At 62.7% G+C, this 18,249-nt stretch overlaps 1 protein-coding gene and 1 pseudogene across 1 annotated transcript in view; both read left to right on the top strand.

The window, feature by feature from the left end:
* OCA2 (OCA2 melanosomal transmembrane protein) overlaps positions 1-18,249 on the top strand; it is a 44,152-nt gene that overhangs the window by 8,245 nt on the left and 17,658 nt on the right. The window contains exons 4-17 of the mRNA XM_036232075.1: positions 123-260; positions 1,081-1,138; positions 2,148-2,220; positions 3,497-3,654; positions 4,243-4,325; positions 5,403-5,556; positions 9,356-9,427; positions 10,004-10,069; positions 11,820-11,876; positions 12,832-12,956; positions 13,947-14,085; positions 15,791-15,923; positions 16,218-16,365; positions 17,065-17,122. Coding sequence (XP_036087968.1) covers positions 123-260; positions 1,081-1,138; positions 2,148-2,220; positions 3,497-3,654; positions 4,243-4,325; positions 5,403-5,556; positions 9,356-9,427; positions 10,004-10,069; positions 11,820-11,876; positions 12,832-12,956; positions 13,947-14,085; positions 15,791-15,923; positions 16,218-16,365; positions 17,065-17,122 — 1,462 coding nt within the window. The remainder of the gene's footprint in view (positions 1-122; positions 261-1,080; positions 1,139-2,147; positions 2,221-3,496; positions 3,655-4,242; positions 4,326-5,402; positions 5,557-9,355; positions 9,428-10,003; positions 10,070-11,819; positions 11,877-12,831; positions 12,957-13,946; positions 14,086-15,790; positions 15,924-16,217; positions 16,366-17,064; positions 17,123-18,249) is intronic.
* On the top strand, positions 7,867-7,985 carry LOC118611894 (annotated as a pseudogene).

Genomic DNA, 18,249 nt, shown 5'->3' with positions numbered 1-18,249 from the left:
AGGAGACAGGGCCGGGCTGGTGGTAGCCAGAAACAGCTGTCTGCAAGCCGACGTTCCCGGAGAGCCCACTACGCCTCCGCCCGAGGAGCGCCGCGGGGCTGACCCGGAAGGCCTCGTTCCAGGTCACGGCGCATGCCCGCGGGCGGCCCCGAGCCCGCTGGCCCCGGAGCATCCTGGGAGAGCGGCTGCGCGGAGTGGGACGCGGACGCGCGCGCACTTCCGGTGGGCGTGCCAGGCCGGCCCCGCCTCGCGGGGCCCAGGTAGGACGGGGCGGGGCCTCGCCCTCGGCACCTCCCCCTGCCCTCCCTCCTCTCCCCTGAGGACCGCTTTTCCTGAGGGCGCCGCGGGCGGACGCCCCCTCAGGGCCGGTGCGCCCCTCGCCTGCAGCCCCGGGTTTGCAGCTGGAAGCGTCTGCTCGCCGGGCAGGCGCGCCCTAAGGCCTCGAGGTGGGGTGCGGGGAGCACCCCGGGGCGGCGCAGTGACAGACGCCGGGTGGGTGCGCCTGGCCCCGGGCGACCGGGGCCCAGGCCCACGGTTCATGCGGCAAGGGGCCTGCGCCAGGACGCCTGAGGGGTTCTCGGGGCCGGCGTGTGGCCTGGCCGTCCGCTGGTGACCGCCGAGGGGGTCCTCAGAGGCTCGGCTAGTACCGCCGAGGGGGTCCTCAGAGGCTCGGCTAGTACGACCTTGAGCTTTTCTCCAAGCGTTCCCGCAAGTCTCGGCGCGTTGCAGTTTGACCCTCAGACCCATAATCCGGCCTTTCAGAAAACTTGGAGGGAAATTAGGGCTCAATAGTCTCAGAGCCAAGGAAAGTCTAGTGTCTGGGAAACGGGCCTCGATGGCCCCTGAGGGGCCCAGGGTCCGCCCCAGCGCAATGCCCAGGCCACTGGCTTTCCTCGCAGCCTCCGCCCGGGGGGGGGGGGTGGGGTGCGGAGGCCGGGCTGGAGCCGGGGCGGGCTGGAGGGGGGGATGTGAGCAGGGCTGTGAGGCGAGGCGAGGGCACCCAGGGCCTCAGGGGTGGCAGATTTGGCAGGTCTGGGCAGTGCCAGCAGGGTGACACAGGCCTGACCCCTTCCCTCGCAGGCGCTGCGTGCAGGGGCTGAAGGTCACAGGCCTGTTCGTCTTTGTCGTGGTGTGCACTGTGAGTATCCTGTGGCTCTGCGGTGGGACCTACAAGCCCCCCACCTCTTCTCCAACTGGGGAACAGGGCGTCTCAGGTGTGCGCCTCATACTCTTGCGGGGAGGACGGGGAGAGGCGAGGGCATGCAGGGCAGAGGCCTGGGTGGCAGGGGTCCTGCCTCAGCAATACTCCTCGCTTTTGTCTCCATCACACAATGGAAGGCCCAGTGACCTGACTCTGATCCTTAGAAGACAGTTAGCTTGCGCCGGGGGTCTCACTTCCCACCTCAGGCGGCTTACCAGATTGTCCTCCAACCCCATGCTATAAATACCCTTGGTGTCCGGTCAGGTCCAGGGATCATGGCTGGCCCAGGGCTCTGCCAGACGGGCTAGCATGCTTCTACTGTTGACTCCGACTTTACTTACCTGTACATCCTCAGCGAGGGTTGCAGGCCTCTGGAGGTGACCTGAGTGTGGCCTGACGTGAAGGGAATGTGTCCGGCTGCTGGCACATGTGTGGTGTGTGTCTTGACGTAGCCCCAGCTGCGATCCCATCACAGGCACTCAAAATACGTCGGCTGAATGCATGGGCGTGTGGACCCTGAGTCTGGCGGTGTATATCTGCGTGTGTGTGTGCGTCTGTTTGCGACATGCGTCATTTGTGATCTGTGACCATTTTGGGTTTAGAGCTGCTATAGTCCGTTGTCTTATCATCACTTTAATTTACCTTCAGTTGGTTTATAAGGAGCTTTGCAAATCCCACCAGCACACAGTTCCTGCCCCCCAGATGAGAAACCATGTTGACCCCAATGACTTAATTTCCTGGCTGGGTACTCAAGCCTTGAAACTGGCCAGTATCAATGGTCAAGGCCCACTGTAGCTAGAAATGGTAGAATGGCTCAGGAGTTTATCCCAATACCTAAGAAAAACTGTTCGGAGCAATATTAACACACCCCTATTTTCATCAGATTTATTTAAATCCTGTTACTCTCATGCCGCAATCTGTCATGAAATGTTTCTGTTTACTACAGGTTTCGTTTAGCCTATACCCAGACCAGGGGAAGTCCTGGCAGTTGGTGGCCGTGTCGCAGCTGGAGAGCTACTGTATCCAAGCCACACGCTGAGGTGGGGTCGTCACGGTGGAGGGCCGGGCAGCAGACGCCCAACACCGCTCCAGCTGCTGTCGAAGGTCGAAGGTCGCAGCACAGGGAGCTGGGCGTTTAGCAAAGGGGGAGGAGCACTTGGTGACCCTGGGTGGGCGGTTGGTGGTGGAGCTTCCAGGAAGGGTGATGACTGCGGGTGACACATAGCTTAGGGCCTGGCCTTGGGGCTCGGGCGTGCTGCAGTGGCCATCGAGCCTCTGGTGTTCCCGCGCGGGCCGTCTCTGCGGCCCGCTTTCCCCTTGCCGGTCCTCTTCCCAGCTCTGCCCCCGGGTCTGATGCTCGCGGCTTCTTCGCGTTGCGTGCTCTCTGGCCTTGCTGGAGGCTTCGCACCTTGTTACGGGGCGGACATGTGGGGGAGAGAGTGTGGGCGTGGCAGCCAGCTCTGGCCGTGGTCACAAAAGACTCTGTGGCTTGAACGAGACACGTGTAGATGAGGGCGCCGGCCGAGTGGGTTTCTGGTGAGACACCTTCTCCCAGCCGGCAGGCCTTCCTGCTGTGTCCTCCCCGTCTTCCCTCGGTGCTGTCTGTGGACAGAGACGGGGGAGCGCTCTGGGGTCTCTTGTTATGGGGCCCCTGACGCTGTCAGAGCCAGACGTCCCCCAGGACCTTGTTGAACGTCAGTGGCTTCCTCAGGGGGCCCATGTCCACGTGCGACCACATGGGGGCAGGCCTTTCACAGATGCTCGGGGGAACACACACGTTCTGCCGTAGCTCTGCCGTGACAGTGTTGAAGCTTGGAGACGCACACACCTGAAGCCCCGAGCCTGTCCCTCAGCCGACTTCGGGGGCCTGCCTTCATCCTCGCTGTGATTTCTCACCTTATGGTAGAGACCCGGAGCCTTCGGGTGTGGACGTGGACAGGTTGCTTTGTGCTCGCGTTCACAGCCATCCTGTCTGCCCCCTCATAGGCCAGGGACTTGGGGGGCAGTTGAGGCTGGCAGGGGCTTGGGGGGCAGTTGGAAGCTGGCTGCGAGAGGGAGAAGCAGAGGCAGCAGTGGGGGCGGGGGGACGGCCTAGGGCTTAACCCGGTGGATTCCAGCCGCACTGTGGGACGTGTCTGGTGAGGGGACGGGGTGGGTGAGGTTGGTCGCGGTGGCAGCTGCTGGAAATGCCGGGCATGTGTTTCCTTGTGCAGTGTCTGGGGAGGGCGTGGCAGGGGGGCAGTGGGCACCCCGGGCGCCCCTCTTGGTGCCGTGGTTTCCCTTGACGGCCCCTAGCTGCGAACCTCAGCGGCCACATGGACTCCACGCTGCTGCAGGTGGACCTGGCGGGGGCCCTGGCGGCCGGTGGCCCGGGCCCCGAGAATGCAGAGCGCGTGGTGGTGGAGGTGACGTGGACCGACGCTCCAGGCTCCAGGCGGCGGCGGCCACAGCAGGTCACACTCCCCCATTGAAACCCACCTCATCTCCTCTTGAGCTCAGTGTCCTCGAGTGGGTCTGATGGGGGCCACGAGGCAGGGCCACCGTCACGAGGCCAGCACACGCCTGCTGCTTCCCCTGGTCGGTTACATAAACTTGTGCCCGCGAGTTCTGACTGGAAGTGGCCTCAGTGCCGGGGCTCAGGTGAACCTGGGCCTTCCCATGGGACAAGGACACGCCCATGCCATCCAATGTCGCCTGGTCCCTTGGCCAGCCAGCCCCTCCCTCTCTGTTCTCATCTGGCCCTGCTCGGGAGGGGATGAGACCCCGCGGCCCTCCCCGCTCACCCATTTGTGGGGGGCGCGGCTCTCCACAGGCGTTCCTCCTGCGGTACCCGGAGGCTCAGAGCCCGAGTCTGCCACGCACAGGTCCCTTTCCTCACGGCAGGTTGTGTTCGGCCTGGGCGCGTCCACACGTGGGGCGGCGTGGAAGGCCTTGCGGTCTCCCTCTGTCCTTGTAAACGAGCCCCTGCCCCGAATGGCGCTGGATCCTGGCGGCGGTTCAAGGCCCAAGCTCGACCACGATTTCACCCTTCGACTTCACAGGCCACTCAGAACTGGACGGTATTTTTAAATGCAAGAAGAAGCGACCGGCTGGTGGTGAGCAGGACCTTTGAGGTGCCGAGCAGGTGGGTCTCAGGCGACTGGGGTCTTGGGCAGCGGTCTGGGACATGCTCAACCTGGGGGACTCCGAATTTTGGCCAGGTTGGTCATGTGGCGTGGACGAGCCGCTCGTCCTGTGCAGACAGTGACATGAAGGACATGGCATCATGACACACACGTTGGGAAGTGAGGGGGTCGATGGCAGGGCCACCTTGAAGCCAGTGGGATTTGGTAGCTTGTGCTTTAGCTTCACCAGTATCCGAAGCTGTGTGGTGGGGTGACCAGGAAACCGAGGTTCCCCTTGGCCGTAAGCCCTGTCTCCCCGCGTGGACCCTGTGCCCTGGCCGCCATCTGCGTTTGCTGGGCCCGCACCTGGGAGCCGGAGACAGTGGGGAGTCCCTTCCTCAGGCGTCAGCAGGGTTTGTCCCCCTCCTGGCTCACAGGCGGCCGTCTCCTCCCTCCGTCCTCACGTGGTTGTCCCTCTGTGCCTGTCTGTGTCCCCATCTCCTTCTCTCATAAGGACACTGGTCACATTGGATTAGGGCCACTGTTTTAGCTTACTTGCCCCTGTGAAGACCCTGTGTCCAAGTGCGGCCATGTTCCGAGGGCTGGAATTTGGGGGACACAGCTCCATGCAGAGCAGTTACTGACCGGGCTTTGAGAAAAGCGCTCAGCACCGTGCCACATGCTGCTTAATCCTCATGAGCTTCTTGCTCTGATGCTTTTGGCCACGCTTGGGGACGACCCAGCTGTGGTTCCCAGGTCGCACGTGGCCCTTTCTGAATCTTTGAGATGTGAGAAGTTGGCTTTGCTGCCTGTAGGCAGGTGGAGCAGTCGGGGCTGAGGTGAGGAGGAGACGTTAGATGGCCAGGCCCGTGTGCATGTCCTGCTCCCTGCGAATGGTCGCCGTGCGTCTGCGTTGCCCGCTCACCTGAGCTCAGGCCCCCGTCTCCCCACTGGGCATCGGGCTGAAGCACTGTGACATCAGTGCGGGCTCTGGTTGTGGTGGTGGATGACCTGTGTCGTGCAGGACACCGAGGGAGCTCTGGCGACGTGGAGTCTGTGTCCCTCACCTGTGCTAAGGTGGCTGCGTTGCTCTGCAGAGAGACTGTCTCCATCCGCATCCGGGCCTCCCTCCAGCAGACCCAGCTCGTCCCCCTGCTGATGGCCCACCAGCACCTCCGGGCGAGCGTGGGCGCACAGGTGACCGCCGCTGCAGCCATCCTCGCCGGCGTCTACGCGCTGATCATATTCGAGGTAGCATCCCCGCCTGTCCTCCTGGGCTTGTCTGTGCCCACAGGAAGTGCCCCGCGGCTCGTCGGGTGCTTGGGGGAGGGAGGGCTCGATCCTGCTCTTGATCAAGAAGACGCTGGTGGCACCAGTGTCTCTTCTGAGAAGTAGCACCTCCCGTGGTCTGGCGGGAAGCCGCCCTGCGCTGGAGCGTCTGTCTCAGGAACCCTGGCAGCTGACACGTGGAAGGCAGGTCTTGCCAGGCAGCTGGCACTTGTCTGAGAAAACTGAACGTGCATGTGATCTTTTCACTCTTGCTCTGCCCCTCCCTCCCAGTATGACCTCGAGGGGACAGTGCTGACCTCTGTGTGTGCGGGGGCATGTCAAGGTGTCCCTAACTGCTTCACAGGACTGTGCACGTGATGGGGACTTGGGGCTCCCGGGCTGTGTGTGCGGAAGGGCCATCTGTCGCTCAGCGATGAGCCTCTTCATAGACGATCTGCCCTGGGTGGCGGCTGTTTCTGGGGACTGTTACGTGGCTCTGCCTTCCACAGTGCGAAGCAGAGTGTGGCCACCGCCTGGGCTGCAGATCCCCTGTTGACTTTGTCATGAAACCAGACGTCAGCGGCGCGGAGCGTGCGGGCTCCTGTAAGGCCAGCCTGGGAAGCGAGTAGAGGGTGTGGCGCTGAGGGGTGTTTCTTAGCAACCTCGGGATAACACAGGAATGTTCCAGAATGTGGCCAGGAATGTTCCGGAGTTTGAGGTTGTCCAGTTGTCCAGTGGGGGTCGTTGCTAGTGAGTTGCGTCCCCAGTTGTCCAGCGAGGTCCACTCGAGGGCGCGGCTTTCGCGTCTTATGTCCCTGGCGCTGGAGCGGCCCGGTGCTCTGCGTTTCTGTCCCGACTTCTGCACCAGCGTTACCCTGTTTCGGGCGGTGACAGGACTGTGACCACCCGCGCCCTGTGCGGTCTCCTAGACGGACTCGGGCTCAGAGGCAGGGCCCTGGGCTGGGTGTGTCGCCACGGCCAGCTGTGGGAGGGGACTCCGCAGCGGGGAGTGGGAGCAGGCCTTGGCCTGGCGGGGTGCCACGCAGGCACACGCAGCCCACTCAAGTCCCGGGCTCGGCGGCAGTTGTGTTTCTGCGAACGGCCCAGGCACACGGGTCTAGCAGAGTGCCACGTTCCAGGCTCGCCGCAGCCTTGTCACCTGGGAGCACCCCAAAGCTGGGCACCCAGATGCTAGCCAAGGGCCAGCCCTGTTCCAGGCTCTCCCACAGGACCTTTAAGGGTGGCGGCCCAGGCGTGCCGGGGGTCTGTGCACCAGCTCCTGGTGGAGAGCCCTATCTCACCATCCTGCAGGAAAGCCCGCACCCCGATCGGGCTAACGTGTCCTCGTGGGGCGCATTTGTCACTCCCCACTCTCTTGCGCAAGCCTGTAGTCGAGAGTGGAAAGTCGAACTCTTCGGGTAGAGTTCGGGGTCCCACATCACACGTGTGTGGCAGCTGAACGGTATCAGGAGGATGTCGTCCAGATGTCCGCCTGCAGGGGTGCCGAGATGACTCGGCGAGGTTAGGTGGTAGCAGCCCAGACCGTTTATTGCCAAGCTCCCTGTTACCTTTGCTCCTAAAGTTTTTTCTTTTTGCTGCCAACGGTGATTGGTTTATTAGAGACGTTACCAGGCACGCGGGATCCCACGCGAGCCGTTTCCTGGAACTTGCTCAGCGTGGCGTTCTGTGGGCGCGACCTGCGTTCAGCACCATGGACAGACACCCGCTGTCCACCCTGCGGCCTTAGCGCAGCCCCAGGGCCCTGGCACAGTAACCCCTGAGGGCTTGGTGCCCTGGGGCGCCTCAGTGCCGCCATTCGTGTGCACAATAAACTCCCGCCTCATCTGTGTGAGAGAACGTTCTCCTGCCCAACTGTGTTAATACCAGACACACCAGATAAGTCACTTTTCTCCATGACCGATTTTTGTAGTAATGAATCGTTGCCTTAGCAACTTCCAGTGGCTTCCCCAAGTCTGTTTCCCATCTCTCTCCTGCCTCTCTGAATATCGTTTGGAATGTATGGGTTTAATAAATTCAGTGTACCTTAATCAGTTATAGTCGCTATCAATTAAGAAATACAGCACAGTGTCAATTTATCTTTGAAAAAATTATTTCCCTACTATTCTGGGTTTACTCATCTTTTTTGTGTAATTTACAACCTTTGAAAATCACATAATTTATAAATATTTACTCATCTTTCACTAATTAATGACATTATTAGTAGCCATTTAGGACAAAAATCCTTTCCCTCCCTCCCAACCACTATCCCGAGGTTATAAAAGTCCCATGAAAGTCCACAGCCACGCCACCCTGAACGCACCCAATCCCGTCCAATCTCGGAACCTAAGCAGGGTCGGGCTTGGTTAGTACTTGGGTCGGAGACCACCTAGGAAGACCAGGTGCTGGAGGTGTAAAAAAAATTTTTATTTAAAGTCCTGTGAAGAAGCCAGTCTGTATGGCTTGTACCCTGGTGGAAGCAGGGAGCAGACAGGCGAGGGGGAGCCAGGCGCGCGCCAGGGGCAGGCGTCGCCCCACGCTGCTTCCTGTCGTGTGTGCCGGACACGCCATCGATTAAACACCCTGGTTCTGAAATCACGGATTCACGGATTCACGGGAGGTTGAAATGAAAGATACAAATAAGTGCCTGGGGGCCCTCCCCTGCCCCTTCCCCAGGCCCCTCCCCGGGCCCCTCCCCAGCCCCCTCCCCTCAGCCTGGGCGGGCTGCACAGCGGAGGTCCGGCAGCAGCACAGAGGAAGGGACGTGGGTGCAGTCCGTGGGGCTGACTCAGGTCCCAGGGGTTACACAGGCACTCCTTTGGGTGTGTGGGGGGTGGCCGTGTGCACCTTGGTGCGCGTCACCCGTGTGACCAGCGCTGCAGTAAAGATTCTCAAGCGCAGCGCCACCACCGGCTCCTGTGCCTGCCCCGCCCTCCCCCACGTCCCAGGCCCTGGCCGCTGGCCTGTGCTCCTGCCCTGTGACGCTGCCGCCTCACCGGGGCTTCATGACAGCACTCTGCCGACCGAGCCGGGAAGGACTTGTGTGGAGGGAGGGGGGAGCAGAGCGTGGGAGTGGGCGGGGGGCTGCGGCTCAGGCGGGCGGGCGCCGTGGGGAAGCCAAGCTGCCGTTCGTGACCGTTGTCCTCAGTCCTCAGGGTTCGACACTCACGTCACGTTTTCATTTCCCTTGGGTATGTGTGCGGGAGTGGAATTGCTGGGTCACGTGGTAACTGGATTATTTAACCGTGTAAGAAGCCGCAGACTTTCCCACGGTAGCTTCGCCACTCTCCATTCCCACTGGCGCCGTTCGAGGGTTTTAGTTTCTCCTTGTCCTCAGCTTTCTTCATATTCTGTCTTACAAATGACACGTGCATTTGAAATTACAATTCAGTAGGAAAGAAGCTTTTGTGATTCAGCGGTGACAGCGACGTGTGAAGTAGGTGGAGTGCTGGCTGTGCGCCTCCAATGGCAGCAGTCTCCGTGACGGCCCGGCCCCCTGGGCGTCGTGGGCAAACGACAGCCGCGGGCTTCCTCGCGGACGTACCCTGCTCAGCCTCCGCGTCTGCACGGGGGTCGCCCAACCGTGCAGGGAGCGAAGGCGGCTCTCTGCAGAGGGCGCGCCGCCGCCGCGCTGTGTGTGTCCTGGGCCGTCGGGATTCGGAAGCGAGTCCCTGTCGTCACAGGCGCGGCGTAGCAGGGCTGGTGCTGACGGACCCTTGGCCGACGCGGGCTTCGCATTCTCCCGCTGCGGGCTGAGGACAGCAGCTCCTACGTTTCTTTCCAGATCGTTCACAGGACGCTGGCAGCCATGTTGGGGTCCCTGGCGGCACTGGCGGCGCTGGCCGTGATGGGCGATGTAAGTGGAGCCGTGTTGCGTCTGGGGCTTACGTTCGGGTGGACCGTCAGCCTCAGACGGGCCGGGAGCTGGGAGCCGGTGCCGTCACGCCTCCGTGTCACGTCCCATGTGCCCCCCCAGAAGCCGTGTTAGAGGGACGCACTGCCAGACTTCGTGGCAGTGATGAGTGCTCTCCACGTGATGTTATCTCACAAGCACACCCAGCACTGCCATGTGATGCGCGCGCGCGCACACACACACACATACACACACACACACCCAGCGCTGCCGTTCTCCATTTTAGCTGAGGAAAGGCTCATTGTGATCACGCATGTGCCCAGGGCCGTGTAGCTCAGCGGTGTGGGATCGGACCCTGGGTGCTATCAGCCCTTGGGGATAAGAGGGGGCCATCTGGCTGGAGCAGAGGCGGGAGATGACGGGTGGGAGGCCTGGGTCCCCAGCGGGCTTCAGCGGGGACGGGATCTGCCTTCCAACTCCGGCTCGAGGACCGGGTTTGCCGTGAAGGGCGGCACGTTTGTCCTGCCCAGCACCGTGGACGTGGCGAGAGTAACGGGCGGATTTGTGCTTTGGCCGCAGAGACCCAGCCTGGCCCGCGTGGTGGAGTGGATCGACTTCGAGACGCTGGCGCTGCTGTTCGGCATGGTAATCACAGGCCCTGGCTCCCGGGCTGCTGCCGCCCGGGCTCTTGTCCTATGCTGCCACTGCTGCTCACTGTTCGTGACGCTAACGGTGCCGAGAAGCTGGCAGGGTGTGACTGGGCCGCGTCAGCATGGGCCCAGCGGGTCCCTGCCAGCAGGGATGGGGCGTTCGGGGCCCCGGGCAGTCAGCTGGACAGTCCAGCCTGCGGCCTTTCTGAGCGCGAAAGAAAACCGCCATTGAGAGAATTTAGTTACTGCCTTTAAAATATAAAACAGAACGTCCCAAACAAATGGACCGCGTGAGTTTCGGTGATCGGAGAAAGTGCCTGCGAGGATGTGGGTAAAGGACGAAGCCCCCAAGTGATGATTCGTGTTTGCTCATCCGTCAGACGTTGTAGAGTGGCCACTCTGCCGTGAAGGGTCACCGTGGCAGGCAAGGGACTGAGATGCGCGGGCATGGGACACGAGTCATAAGCTGGACAGCGGCGGGGCGGCTCGTCAGTTCTGGGTCTCCGCGCCCGGGAGGGGCTGGAGGAGAGAGTGGCCGCCTGCGCGCAGCATGTCCCTGTGTGTCCTCACCCTCCTCGCTGTCGTCTGACCCCCGGCGTCACTGAGCCAGACCAGCTGCCGCCCCGGGGAAGGAGCGGGCGCAGGGCGGCACGACCTCGGCTCCAGCTGACTTGTGGCGGGCCCTGGGAGCCCGCAGGGTGTGGGCGTCTGGAAGTGGGGGGAGGCTCCCCAGAGGTCTCACAAAAACTCAGGCGGGCGCTGAGCGGTGCCTCGGCTGCCCGGGGCCGCGGTGGTGCTGGACCGCACCCATGGCTGGGGCCGCAGACGCTGGTGGTGGCTCCGTCCCGGGGCCGCAGTTCAGGGGCGCAGCCGGCAGGGTCGGGTTCCCGCCCTCGGCGTGCTGCCGCTGCCTTGTCCATGTCCTCGTGTGTTCGTCCCCCTGCATGCGTCTGTGTCCCCACTGCCCCTTCCGCGGACGCAGTCGGGCAGGGCCAGGCCCCACCTTCTCCGCCCCACGTGCAGTCACCTGCCGAGGTAGCCGGGATCAGGGTTTCGACACGTGGATTTGCGGGGAGGGCACAGTTCATTGCTTTCTGTGACGCCAGTGCAGCAAGGGCCGTGGCCGAGCCGCGCGGTGCGCAGGGGCTGAGCCCGCACGCCGGTGCCGCCCGCCGCCTCCGTGGTGCTCGGCACCAGGCGGCCGCTTGCCTGAGCCCGGGTTCCAATCCCCGGCGGTTCTGGCCGTGGGCGTGTGGGAGACTGCGCTGGACCCCGCCGTCCATGCCCGCGTGAGGCCCCTGGGTGCGTGAGGCAGCGCGTCCCAAAGACCATGGGCCTTTTGGGTTGGGAGGGACAGTGATGGTCCCCTCTGGACGAGGCGGGTACTTGTGCTGAGTCTAAACTGAGTTCGGGACGTTTCTGTGTCCAGTTGACTTGCTTCTGGCTTTGTGAGTGTGAGCACGTCACCTCCCATCTCTGTCCCCGCCCCGCCTCCTGGTCTATAAAACAGCAGCAGGGACTCTGGCGTTCGCTGTGAAGGCCGGACGGTATCAGTGTCCCTTGGGCACGGGACTGGTGGCTCTGTGCAGGGGGCCCGTGAGGGCGCTGCCCGCGGCAGGCCCGCAGCAGCCCGACGGCACGGCAGCCTCACGCAGGGGCCAGGGCGCGGGCGTGGAGCCGAGCGCTGTCACCTCGCTTCGCGGTGGCACTAACGGCTTCTCTGTCTCTGCTTCTCTTCCCCACAGATGATCTTAGTAGCCATATTTTCAGAAACTGGATTTTTCGATTATTGTGCTGTAAAGGTAGGTTTGATGCGTCATTTAATAGTTATGTCCTAATTAGTCGATAAGTTTATTTTCTACCGTCACATATTTGGTGAGTAAAACTACTATTTAAAGGAAACATTTTAAAATGCCTTTCTCCTTTACGGAATTACTAACTTCTGCAAAGCCGGGCACAGCTGCTAAGGCAGCTTCTGCATAAACGACTGAAGGACACCTAGCAGAAGGGGGCTTGAGTCGGACATCTCTGTGGCACGAATGAAGTCGGCAGGTTCAGAGCTGCGCATCAGATGGTTTTACATCTGGGAGTGTCCAACTGTGTCACCAGCACATTCTGATTGTCTTTTTTTTTTTTTGCTGAAATAATGTCCATGAGCACTTTCTACACATTGAATATAAAAATGCTCACTTTTATAAATGGGATCCTGGGGAATCTTCCAGAACTCCTAGGCTTGGTGCCGGCCCTGTCACTCGGGGTTGGCAGGGGACACTCTGCCATGCCTACTCGTGCAAAGGCCAGTGCTTTATTTCAGCTGAGAAGCTCTTTAATAAACTACAGTACCCGACAAAGCCTTTGCACACCCTGAGCGATGGGGCTGTGCGGTGACGTTTGCCACCTCCCAGGGAGGTACCGGCCTCTCCCTCCGGCACCGTGCACTAGCTGCCCCCAGAGGCCAGCAGGCTCTCAGGCCAGGTGGACCCCAACTTCACGGCCCAGGCTGTGCGCACAAAGGGAGGTCAGACTCCGCCGGGTACTGTTCCAGGGCCGAGGCCATCACAGGGCACCACGAGGGAGGCTCAGGTCCAGGGAGCTCGGCCACGTGGCCTGGAGCCCAGGACTCTGGCCACCTTGCCTCAGTGCATCTGGGGACCCGCGGGTCGAAGTCTCAGGCCCCCACGCGTGTTAATTCCCAGAGCCCCTGACGAAAGGCGACCTGCCCTCAACCCCTGACCCCGTCCCTCCTGCGCACCCCAGGCCTACAGGCTGTCCCGGGGGAGAGTGTGGGCCATGACCATCATGCTGTGTCTCGTTGCCGCCACCCTCTCCGCCTTCCTAGACAACGTCACCACGTCGCTGCTCTTCACTCCTGTGACCATAAGGTATGCCGAGGGGCTCGCCCGGGGGTCCCGCCAGGCTCACGACCGTGCTTGGGTCAGGACGCACAGCGAGGCCGCCGGGCTGGGAGCTCCCACCGAGCAGCCGTCTCTCTGGCCGGCCGTGGGGAGGCTCACGGGCCAGCCTGGGAGGGTTCGTGGGGTGACTTGGGAAAGAGAAACTCGATGAGATTCTGTTGCTTTTAATCCCCCCACTCCCCTCAGTGGGCGTGTGTCGATCACCCCAGCTCTCTGCCCGGAGTCGGAACCTTGAGTCCAGAAGCTTCCAAGGCCGTGGGCCCAGCTGTGCCCGTACTTCATGCTCTTTATTTTAAAGGTGGCTCTCCAGACGTCACACCCCTCCTGGGCTGGCCCCGGGAGACAGAGGGCGACAGGTCCCCTTGGGGTGCAGGGGCTTTAGACAAGTCCCTTTTGCCGCCTGGCCTGAATTGTGCTGTCACAGGGATCCTTCCAGACAAGGGGCCCTCCCGGACACGAGGCCTGAGGCCACAAGCTCGGAGCCACCAGCAGGGCTGGCTTCCAGAGCTCAGGACAGAGCGGGCGGAGCCCCTGCCATGTGATGGTGGCGACACTAAGGGCGGGGACAGGAGCAGGGGGTGGGCAGCACCCGTGCATGTGCCCTGTGGTGTCGAGGCCGTCCCCTGACCAGACGCCCGCTAGCCCCGCGTGCAGGCAGAGACTTGGGGCAAGGGGCGCTGCAGCCAGCCTTCCCATGCGGAGGCTTCGATGGCTGCTGGGGTGGCCTCCAGAGAAACGTGATCCTGAGAGTCCGCGGTGGCCTGTGGCTCTGGCGCTGTCATCGTTCACCACTCAGCATCACCCTCCTGTGTGTGCACATGTGTGCGTGCACGTGTGCATGTGTGTGCATGCGTGTGCACACAAGCACTTCCCTCGCACGAGCACCGTAAACACGTGGAGGTTGCTCATGGCCCCAATGTGATGGTGGGACCACTTTCCTCCCTTCGTTCGCGACAGGCTATGTGAGGTGCTCAACCTCGACCCGAGACACGTGCTGATTGCAGAAGTGATCTTCACCAACATCGGGGGTGCTGCCACTGCCATTGGGGACCCTCCGAACGTCATCATCGTTTCCAACCAGGAGCTGCGGGAGGCGGTAGGTGCCGTGAGGGCGGCTTCTAACAGGAGAGGCCCGCCTGGCTAGCACGCTGCCCCGAGACGCTGTCACCAGGAGTCACCCGCGTCGGCTCCTCGGAGCTGGGAGCGGGCAGCCAGCCGACTGACCTTCCAGTGGGGACCGAAGTGGTCCGAGTCCGTCACGCTCACCCTGAGGAGTGCTTGAGGAAAGGGTCGGGTGGGACAACCCGCTTGGTCGTAGTGTGTCCCATCAGCAGGAACTGAGGCTCCCACCCGCTCATCTTAGGAGACCGATCTGTCCCCTCGCACCTCTCAGCTGTGGCGATGAGTTCACTGATGAAGAAATTGAAATTAGAAAAAAGAGATTCAGAAAATTTTTGAAAGATCTTAGTAATATATAATTCCTTCGGACACTAAAATAAAAACAAAGTATTAGAGAAACCGCAAATGTTACTTTGCATATCTTAGAGTTAGAACTAGAATTAGAAAATTAACTTTCATTTATCATTCTTTGGTCTTTAGAACTTTCTCGATATCTCCTCCCTGAGGAATTGGTGGTGATGCTTCTGAAGTGGTGTCATATGTCTAGATGACGTGTCACGCATGTGTCCCTGGGTGTGCTGGCATGTCTGTGTCCATGAACATACTTAAGCCTTTGAGCGTTCACAGCTCTCGGTGCTGACGGCCATCTGCGGGTCTGCCGTGTAGCTCACACGCGTTGGCCGAACCTGAGCACCGTGTGGTTGCTGTGGGGACCACGTCGGCAGGGAGCCGACCCGTGCGCCCACGACCCCGTCTCCCCGGAGCGCCCCCGCAGGCGGCGGGTCCCGTGGGCCGTCCTAGGGGCACTGGTCACCCAGCCGGGCCTCAGCCACACAGGAGAGAACTGTTTTTAGAGAAAATTTGATTACTTTTATTTGACAGTAAAACAGTCATTGTAAAAACTGAAAGCACATGCGCACACACAGACGGCGGTGACTCCCAGAGGCGAGTCCTGCCAGGGTCGCCGTGCGCATGGCCTCCCCGGAGGCTTGTGTGTGGCTGGCGTGCTTGGCACAGGGAGGGAGCAGCACTTCTGCTCGGGGCGAGAGGCTGGGGGGACGGGATTCTCCCTCAAGGGGGTAAACCAAAACCTGAAGGGACAAAACCGAAGCTGAGCCAGGGTCCTGGACATCAGGCCACAAAAGGGCAGTGGCCCCGGGAGGAGAGGACAGGCGAGGCCACCCGCGACTGCCGCAGCTCGCTGCCCGGGAGGCTCTCCGGGCTGCGGGCAGGAGAGGACAGAGCAGAGGGTCCGGGGAGACCAAGACAGGTGGGAGGGCCATGGAGAGAACCCAGAGGTGGGCGGGGTCACCGCCGAGGCCGGGGGAAGAACAGCCCAAAGGGACGAGAGGGCCGCGTGCTCACGCAGTCCGGGCCAGGACCGATGTCCCTGCCAGGCAGATGGGCGGCCGCTTCCTGCACGGCCTGGACTCAGCACGGCCCTGGGTCCCGTCACCCTGAAGACCGCAACAATCCAGCTGTTCTCAGGAGCTTAGCTGCATCCTGGAGCGAACCTCAGGATTGTCGCTGGCGTTGCAAAGGTGTCCGACCGCACAGCGTCGTGTCGATCGAAGATGACGAGGCAGGCAGGCGAGGAGGGGCCGTGTCCCAGGCCGGGGAACGCGGCCGTTCGACCCCGCGGCGCTGGCCCACGCCTCACCCGTCCCGCCCCCTGCCCCCAGGGCCTGGACTTCGCGGGCTTCACGGCGCACATGTTCGTGGGCATCTGCTTCGTGTTGCTGTTCTGCGTGCCGCTGCTCCGGCTCCTGTACTGGAACAAGAAGCTGTACAACAAGGAGCCCAGCGAGGTCGTGGGTGAGCGCGGCCACGGAGGCGCACGGGGACGCGGGGTCGGGGGCCGGGTGCCAGCTCTGGGTGTCCGCCAAAGAGTTTACCCTCCGCCCAGAGAGTCGACGTCGCCCCGCGTCGCGGCCGTGGTGGTTTTCAGAGGTCGGCTTTGTGCCCTGTGCTGGGAAGCCACCGCTTCGGTTCGGCCCTGGCTCGCTGTGTGCCATCGGGGGTGCTCCCGTCCGGGGAGACGGTGAGGGGACCGGGCGCCGGCCGACCCGAGGCGGCGGGAGACCCCAGCCTCGGCCTCGTGTTCCCCAGAGCTGAAGCACGAGATCCACGTGTGGCGCCTGACCGCCCAGCGCATCAGCCCGGCCAGCCGCGAGGAGACGGCTGTGCGGGAGCTGCTGCTGCGCAAGGTGCTGGCGCTGGAGCACCTGCTGGCCCGCAGGCTGCGCACCTTCCACAGGTACGCGGGGCTGTGCACCTGCCGCAGGTACGCAGTGCGTCGGTCGGGGAGGCGTTCTAGCGTGCTTCGTGGCGCCATGGCCGGGGCCGGGCGCAGTGCCCACCGAGTGGTCCAGGTGCCACGCGTGGTGCGGGCCTCTCGTGGCGTCACCGGAGCCGACCTTCCCTGCGCCCTGCGCGGTGCGAGCTGACAGCCCCGTGACGGCGGAGGTCACGCCGGGCCCAAGCTGACCCTCAGCGGGGCCGGTCCCGCCACACGCTGCGCCCCGCACAGTGCTCTCCCGCGCGGCCCGGAGCTCCGCAGCCTGCTGCCTCTGTCGGGTCTGGCGCTGGTCTCGGCCGGGCTGAGATGGGAGGAGGCCGGGCGGGGTTGGTGCCCCGACGGGTGGGGGGCGGCACTCAGTCACCCCGAGGCAAGTGGCACTGCTTTCACTGGGAGCGGCTTCTCTCTAGTTAGTGTCGTTGTAACCGTGAGACGTCCTCACTCGGGAACAATGTCAGACGAGCAGGAAGCGAGGCAAGGGGGCGGGGCATCTGGTCCCGCGCTCTCACGCTCCGGCCTCCGCGCCTCCGGCGTCCACGTCCCTGTCCTCAGCTGTCCCGCCCTCTCTGCGAGCATCTCTCCCGGCCAGGGGCCCGGGCCGAAGGTGCTGCCGGCCGTCCCTCCGCCCCCTGCTCAGTGCCACCGTCTCCGTTTCAGACAAATCTCGCGGGAGGACAAGAACTGGGAGGCCAACATCCAGGAGCTGCAGAGGAAGGTGCGAGGCGCCCGGCCCCGCTCGCGGTGGGGGTGGGGGCGGGGGAGGCCCTCCGTCTTGCGAGAGGCTGCGTGGAGTCACCGCCTGTCTCGCTCCTGGGGACGTGAGTTTTTCCAGGGGCGAGAGGGGACAGTACCCTCCACGCTCGGCTGTGCGCCCACAAACTGAAGGCTAAGCTCCACGTTCTCTCTGTGACCGGGGTCCCTGTGCCCCTCCGTTTGGGTGAGCCGGTGCCTGTGGCCCCCGAGCCCAAAGGCAGGTCCAGGGAGCCCGTTTCTCAGAGGACAGACACCCAGCACAGGTCGGCTTTGGGGACGGAGGGGGCGTGTGCTCTGTCCGCGGCTCTGACTCCGGGGCCGAGGCTCATTCGGGTGACTCTGCTCATCTTCCTGCCCCAGTGGACGCCCTCAGCCCACCTGAGGACACATCGTGTCCCTCTCCGGGTCCAGAGGGCTCCACGCCGGGTCCGAGATCTCTCACCGTGTGTCTGTGGGGTTCCAGTCTGCGCACTTCCTTCCCAGGAGAGGCTGCTCGCCCACCCTGGTTCTCGACTTGTGACAGGGACGTGTTGTCCTTGGCTGACAGTAACTCGGCTGTGGGGCCTGGGGTCATGTGTCCTCTGGGGGTCTGGTCTGTGGTCCCTGTTCCCAGGCTGCATCCCACCCAGACGCTCAGGGTCGGGGAAGGAGGACGCGGCTGTGACACTCCTGGGCCCAAGTGTGTGCCGACCCCACCTGCCCTGCTGGACCACGTCGCCCCCGGTTGATCCGGGCAGAACGTGGCCCTGTCCCCTGGCGGCAGCTGCGAGTTCTCGCCTGTTTCTGTCTGCTTTGTTCTAATGCTGGTAGACACAGACACAGACAAACAGACAGACAGACATACATGGGTGGGGCCTGGGGCACAGCACAGTCCTCGGTGCACACTGCCCAGCTAGGTGGGGTGGGACGACCTAGTGCCACTTGTGTGTGTTTGGGGACCTCATCCTCACCCCGGGCCCGCACGGCCAGGGCCGCCGGAGTTTGGGGGACATCCCGTCTGGCGCTGTGGCTCAGGCCCGCTGGCCGCGGGTTTGTGACTGAGCTAACGGAGGCACTTCAGGCAGTGCGCCTCCTGCTCCCCTGGGGCCA

Source organism: Rousettus aegyptiacus, unplaced genomic scaffold (assembly GCF_014176215.1).
Source record: "Rousettus aegyptiacus isolate mRouAeg1 unplaced genomic scaffold, mRouAeg1.p scaffold_m13_p_14, whole genome shotgun sequence".
In the NCBI taxonomy this organism is placed as follows: Eukaryota; Metazoa; Chordata; class Mammalia; order Chiroptera; family Pteropodidae; genus Rousettus; species Rousettus aegyptiacus.
This window is presented reverse-complemented; position numbering and strand designations above follow the sequence as displayed.